Source organism: Echinops telfairi, unplaced genomic scaffold, assembly GCF_000313985.2.
Source record: "Echinops telfairi isolate 266 unplaced genomic scaffold, ASM31398v2 ScPeMD7_4048;HRSCAF=4782, whole genome shotgun sequence".
NCBI classification, from domain to species: Eukaryota; Metazoa; Chordata; class Mammalia; order Afrosoricida; family Tenrecidae; genus Echinops; species Echinops telfairi.
In genome coordinates, this window is record NW_022107947.1 from 2,565,231 (window position 1) to 2,572,612 (window position 7,382).

At 43.2% G+C, this 7,382-nt stretch overlaps 1 protein-coding gene across 1 annotated transcript in view; it reads left to right on the forward strand.

Annotated features, from left to right (window-relative positions):
- The first annotated feature begins 1,550 nt into the window (after window positions 1-1,550).
- Window positions 1,551-7,382, forward strand: part of ZNF609 (zinc finger protein 609) — a 192,576-nt gene continuing 186,744 nt past the window's right edge. The window contains 1 exon segment of the mRNA XM_004718062.2: window positions 1,551-2,419. Coding sequence (XP_004718119.1) covers window positions 1,673-2,419 — 747 coding nt within the window. The 5' untranslated portion in view covers window positions 1,551-1,672.

Sequence of the window (7,382 nt, forward strand, 5' to 3'; positions counted from 1 at the left end):
ATTTCTTCAGGATTCTGGATTCTCTTCAGAGGACTTGTGTTTCCATCACCTTGTGAGTGACTTTTAAAAAAATACATCCTGCATCATTTCCCTCTCCACACCCTTTTCTTGGTCACCCTTTTATGAAGTAAGAGTTATGTAGAATTGATGTTTGCTAACAAACAGTGGCCAGTTGCAGTTGGCATTAAGTTCTACCTGAGTAATGGACACATCTTCTTCTTGTCAGTTAAATGGGAGGTTAATGTGCACACCTATTCATCAGAAATTCTAGTTGCTAACAGACATTCACCTAGAACAGCTCTATCAGGATGACATCATCTTTTGGCCCCACACCTTGATTCTGTGACACTGAAAGTATGACAGTCTTCACCTCTGTCCTGTCTGTAGCATTATCCACTGGTAGGATACGTTGTGCTGATTCTGCTTTGTTCTCTGCTCCATCAGTTCATGAAAGTTTTTGTCTGGATGTATAAAGCAAGATGCCAGAGAAGTGAACAAGAATACCATTTTTCATAATAAAACACTTAAACGGTTGCCAGGTTTTGTAAATGGGACACTCCCCAATTTTCATACATTAGATAATGGGAAGGTATAAATTTCCTTTTTACCCGTTTTAGACCTTTCCTTTAATTTTTTTTTTTTTTTTAATCTTAAAAGCTAGTCTCTGTATCAATCTCTCTCTCATCTGGCATTAGACCATCAGTCTGAAGTTCAGGAAGTTGAGCGTTATCGCACATTCTGGCATTATATTTTCTGGTAGTGTCCAGTTTTTGATAAGCATATATATTATTCTCTTTCCCTGTGTCTTCATAGGTGTTTTAGTGGGAAACATAAGACCTCACTGAATTCTGCTATCTGGATGTTTGAAGCCTGGAGTTAATAAAGCCAAATTAACTTTTCTGAACTTGCTAGTGTTCGCTAGTTGCATTCTTTGCCCCTATTATGGAGTAAAACACCCCCCCCCCGCCCCCATTCTGGTTTGTTTTTGCCTTTTCTTATTTACTCTGATTAGTAATTCATTTTTTCCCTCTCTCAATAGTAAAATGAAAAGGAATCTATACTTCTTGTAGTTGGGACAGGCTGTGTTAGTAGAGGGCCTTTAAAGCCTTAGATTGGACTTAATCTGAGCATCTGATAACTCAAAAAGCAGGAAAGAGAAATGGGGTTCGAGCCCAGTGGGCTGGAGTGTGAACTTGTGGTGTGATGGTGGAACCTGTATTGATTGTGGGAGAATTGTCAGCTGGCAGTGATATTAGAAATAAGTCTCTCCAGGATGGGAAACTAACTCTAGAGGACTTCTAGTTAAGATTCACCACAAAGTCACTGGGCAATTGGAAATATTGTTCTCTTCCCTGGGGAGATGGAGTGGGAATTAGCTTTTCCCTGGATGGAATGTGACTTGGTTAAAAAGACAGTTGAGCCTGTTTGTCTTGTCTGTTATGTGATAGCCTTATAGAAAGGGTTTGGGCTGTGAGAGTTTATTTTAGGCTGTCTTATTGCCTGTATTGTTTCCTTTAACAGCTTTTTACTTTTTCTCTTTCCAGCAATGATGCTGTCCACTGGGCATGTACTGACCATTGTGGCAGGTCTGAGAACGTAGCTGAAGCTGAATCTAGGAAAAGCTGGGGGCAAGGAAGAGCCTGGAATCTTGAGGTGGGCCATTGACTCTAAGATGTCCTTGAGCAGTGGAGCCTCCGGAGGGAAAGGAGTGGATGCAAACCCGGTTGAGACATACGACAGTGGGGATGAATGGGACATTGGAGTAGGGAATCTCATCATTGATCTGGACGCCGATCTGGAAAAGGACCAACAGAAACTGGAAATGTCAGCCTCAAAGGAGGTGGGGATACCGGCTCCCAATGCTGTGGCCACACTTCCCGACAACATCAAGTTTGTGACTCCAGTGCCAGGTCCTCAAGGGAAGGAAGGCAAATCCAAATCCAAAAGGAGTAAGAGTGGCAAAGATGCTAGCAAACCCAGCTCAGGAACTTCCCTGTTCACGCCAAGTGAAGGGGCAGCTAGCAAGAAAGAGGTACAGGGACGCTCAGGAGATGGTGCCAATGCAGGGAGCCTGGTTGCTGCCATTGTTCCCAAGGGCTCAGAGAAGACAGTTAAGACATCACGCAGTGTAGCCAGCTCCAAAAAGGAGAAGGAGAACAGCTCATCCAAGAGCAAGAAGGAAAGAAGTGAAGCGGTGGGGACTTGTTCAGAAAAGGATCCTGGGGTCCTTCAGCCAGTTCCTTTGGGAGGACGATGTGCTCAGTATGATGGAAATGCAGGGGTAGATCCAGGAGCTGTGGAGCCACTTGGGAGTATAGCTATTGAACCTGGGGCAGCGCTCAACCCATTGGGAGCTAAACCGGAGCCAGAGGAAGGGGAGAATGAATGCCGACCACTAAAGAAAGTCAAGTGTGAAAAGGTAAGAGGTGGACAGATCTGCCGGCCTACTGCCAATCAGAACTGCCCTGGCCTAACCGCTATGTGTGTTCTGTGGAAGGCTCATTAGTTTGTGGGTAATGATCAATTACGAGGTCAGAGCAGCTGGTAATGATAATGTGGTTTTGTTCCAAATTAAGGAATTCCCTACAGACTCATTAACAGCAGGACTAGACATTTTGGAGGAGGATATCTGTTGTTAGGGGCAGCTACTTGATAGAATGAATTTTCTAAAGGCAAAGTAGAGACTCTCCTGGCTTGTTTTTGTGTAACTCTAGGACTTGATGCTAAAGGTTGGCATCCAATCTTTGTGTGGTTAGCGTTCTTAACTGGCCTCTCAATTACAAAGTATAGGTTTACAATTCTTATGGGTTAAGTGGTTTGCCGGGTCTCTGAAACTCAGGCTGCACAGGGCTGCGTGGGTCTCACTGATTTCTTTGCCCTTTTGAGAACTACCACATAGCAAAAGGATACCATTTTGGTGCCAGAGATACTTCATTAGGCAGTATGACTTAGCGTTGTGCTATGAAAAGATGGCTTAGGATGAGATTCTTTGACTGTTAAAGGTGTAACTCATGACCAGGTATCTCGGAATAATTGGGAATCAGTATCCTGGTGATTTACTAGCTGCCAAATAGTGTAATGATACCTTGCCAGCTGCTTGATTTGGGAGGCCAGCTGCCTTCAAACCCAGGAGAGGTTAAGTCTGAGTCCCTCCTTGGAAGATTATCTTGGTTCACATCTCAGGAAATGGAACTTAAAAGGCTAGAACAGGGTGGATGTGAGTCTAGGGTCAGCTCAGGCTCTTCAGCAGCTTTCCTGCAAGGTGGCTGGCCTGGTGATGAGCTGTTCATTGCTCTTCATTTTCTGCACTGTGCTCTGCGCACCCTGTGCTCTCAGCTGATCCCAGCAGATGCAGTATAAATTGATTTCTCTGTAATTACATCAGCTGCAGCAGGGAATACCTATTTCCATAATGTAATTGTTAATAAGTAGAGGGCTGGATGTGTATGTTTGGGTGGTGCCCTTTTAGTGCCTGGATTCTAGAAGTAGCATGTGCTTTCTTTTCTGTAGGTATTTTGGCCTCAGCTTCTGGCACATCTGTACTTCTTCGCAACATCTGGGCTTCTCTGGTAACTGGGCTGTGACTTTCTTCCACTAATAACACAATCGTTCGTTTCCTTTTCCCAGTGGCAGCTGCCAGAGAGATTCCCTGTGTTTAGGTGTCAAATGCTATGGTCTACCTCAGCAGAGTCAAGTTGCAGCTGGTTACTGGCATGACTCATCTTGTGTTGGCTGTGAGTTGACATTTTCTCTGGGGTGCAGATGGATAATACTGTTTTAAAGAGACCTAAGACCTAGGAGTTCTTGCTTCTGTTCTATTCCCCACTGGAACTGTTCCCCACATCTGACTTCAGAAAGCACTTGCCGTACTCCCATGTCTATAATCATTGTTGGTAAGATTACAGAGATGAGTTCCTGTGTTGAGAAGCAATTCTTCTAAGTGACCTTCATTTTCCTTTCTGTTTAGAACACTTGATGCATGTTGCAATCTTCTAAGCCCCGTGGTTGTCTGTGGGTGAAAGATTTAATGTAGCTTAGTTTCATGTTGGATTTAAGTTTAAATGTCCATGATGGTCTCCAGCAGAGAAGCAAATGGAACCCATTTTCTCTCTCACAGGTATAGGGACTGGTTGGTTGGCTACCCTTCAGGTTATAATTGGGCTGAAAGACGCAGTACATTCACAAGAATGCACCTTGGTGCCAGGAAGTTTTGACCCTTAATAATTTAGCCATCCTGTGAGCCTTGCTTTCCGGAGAGACTGTGAGACTGGGGCAGTGGAATGAAATAAAAAGGAAAGAGAGTAGGCTTCTGTTTTTATGGGGGGGGGGCGGCGAGGGGAGCGGGGCATGGGGGATAAAATGGCTGGAATATACTTTTAGAAGCAGAAATCTTGTTATGTAGTTTGATGCTACTGCAAGAATGAAGCCTGTCTTTCAGTTGCTTACTATACTCCCTCAACTCTTTTGGACAGTTTGGTTCAGAAGGGTGTCTTTTCATAAAGCCTTTAGCTATTGATACAAAGAATTATTTAAATAAATGTTTAAATACAATTTGGTTCAGAAGGATGTCTTTTCATAAGGCTTTTAGCTACTGATGCAAAGAATTATTTAAGTACATGAAGTTGCTGGAAGATAAAAACACAGCGTACAGGGAGAGAGCATTTTTTTGTATGGAGGAGGGAAAGAGGCAAGTTAGAGAAAAGAAAGCTAGAAACCTTGCCGCTGTTGGAATGACTTTTGAGGAACCAGGATTCCAGGACTTGGGGCAGGGGCATCATAGGTGCTCAGTCAATGATGATTAATACAATGGTTGATAAGAAAAGCTTGAAAACTTCTTAATAAGATTTTCTTTCTGAGATGTGGACTTGTTTATTGCCTACGTGGCTTGGAGTGTTCCTTCCATGTGAAGACAACCAGCAAAACCAAAACAAAAAAGCAGAGGTTTTAATGTAATCTAGGAATTGTGTGCTCAGAGTTGGGAACTATCATAAAGAAGAAAGACTCATAAAATTTTGGAAGTGTCTTGACTGGAGTCTTTCCTTTCAATAGAAGGCAGTGGAGTCTGTGGTGGAGGGTAGAATTGTGACATGTATTCACAGTATCTACCTCTAGGCTCTTCCCCACCCCACCCCTCTTGTTAAGTATTTAAGTATCTCAGACTGTGGCTGAGAGAATCTGCTCTCTCCCTAGGATGTGGATTTCCTTTCTCCTGCTTTTGCTCACCCCTACCTCTTTGGCAGGGCTCATTGCATTGCTTCCAGAGTTCTAGAAGAGACCAGAGATGGCTTTTAGCAACTGCTGCCGGTCTGAATTAAAAAAAAAAATCATTTTATCGGGGGCTCTTAGAGCTCTTATAACATTCCATACATCAGTTGTATCAAGCATATTTTTACATATGTTGTCATCATCATTTCCAAAACATTTTCTGCTTGAACCCTTGGTATAAGCTCCTGTTTGTCCCTCCTCCCTCCCTCACTCTCCTATCCTCATGAATCCTTGATCAATTATATATTGTTATTTTTATTTCATATCTTACACTGTCCGTTGTCTTCCTTTACCCACATTTCTGTTATTCGTCCCTTTTGTGGGATGTGTGTGTGTGTGCTATATATCCAGCCTTGTGATAGGTTCCCCCTTTCTCCCACTTTCCCCTCTGTGACCATCCCCCTATCCTTATGATATTGCCGTGCCCACTACTGTTCCTGAGGGGTTTATCTGCCCTGAATTACATGTGTCCAGAGCTCTTGTCTGTACCAATGCCAATGTGTGTTCTCTAGTCTAGCCAGATTTTCAAGGTAGAACTGGGTCATGGTAGTTGGTGGGAGGAAGCATTCAGGAACTAGAGGAATGATGTGTTTTCTCGGTGCTATACTGAACCTTGGTCCAATCATCCCTTCCTTTTAACCCTTCTGTGGGGGGATATCCAGTTGTCTATAGATGAGCTTTGGGTCTCCACTCCAACCCCCCTTGTTCGCATTAACATCGTTTGTTTTGGATCTTTCGATACCTGTACTTGATCCTGTCAACATCTCATGATCACACAAGCTGGTGTGCTTTTCCATGTGGGCTTATTTGCTTCCCTGCTAGATGGCTGCTTGTTTTACTTCAAGCCTTTTAAGACCCTAGACCCTTTTATCTTTTGATAGCTGGGCACCATCAGCTCTCTTCACCACATTTGCTTATGCACCCATTTTGTCTTCAGCGATTGTGTCAGGAAGGTGAGGATCAAAGAGTGCCAGGTTATCAGAACAAAGTGTTCTTGTGTTAAGGGAGGCCTTGAGTAGAGGCCCAAAGTCTGTCTGCTATCTTAATACTTAACATATAAATATATGTACATTGGCCTCTATCCCTTTCATTATGAAGTCATATATTTACATATATACCTACTTATAGCTATACCTCTATAAATAGCTTTGCCTTCTATTTCTTTCCTCTATTTCCTTTCATCTTCCTCTTATCCCACTATCATGCTCACCCTCCATTTGGCTCTCAGTAATTCCTCTCAGATATATTGCACTTGATTAAACCCCACCAGGCATTGTATGCCTTCCTTGCCATCAATTTTAATCTCTGTTTTTCCCTTATCTCTGAGTTTGTTGGCTCCCCACTCCCCTCCTCCTCTCCCATGTCCCCCCCGAACTGCTGGTCCTGTTTTCTCCTCAGGATTGTTCTAGCCTCCCTTTCTTATATAGATAGACGTAGTCTGAATTGTTATTGACACCCTGGCCTCTGACTTGCCAGCTGAAGTGTTGGAGGAGCCTTCAGGCTCCTGCCCCTTTCCTTGCTTTTGGTTTGATTGATAGATTGTTAAGTGAAGGGTGGAAGGGGAGATAAGGAGGAGAGAGGGGCTGCCTGTCTGACTGTCCAGAGATTAGTGCTTGTGTCGCCATTCTGACAGGCAGGAAAAAAGGAATTTACAAAGCACAGATGGCAGTGATCCATTTGTGCTGATTCTGTCAGGATTTATAAGTGGGAGTTGAGACTCCCCCCCCCCCCAAATCACGAATTTAAAAATCTAAAATTTTGCAACCAAAATCCACCCTGACCCCTCTTTAGCTGTTGTTTCTGATTTTACAACATAAGAACATGGTGTACACTGTTTTACCCATAATCGTGTCTCCACTTGTGCACTCAAGGATGCATGCATGTACCACCAAGAAAACACACACACAGATCAAATGTACTCTTTTCCTCTACTCATCATGCTTGCTATCATATCTTGTGTTCTTTTTTTTTTTTTAAACATTTTATTAGGGGCTCATACAACTGTTGTCGCAATCCATATACATCAATTGTGTAAAGCGCATTTGTACATCATTCTCAAAACATTTTCTCTCCACTTAAACCCCCAACATTAGGTCCTCATTTTTCCCCTCCCTCCC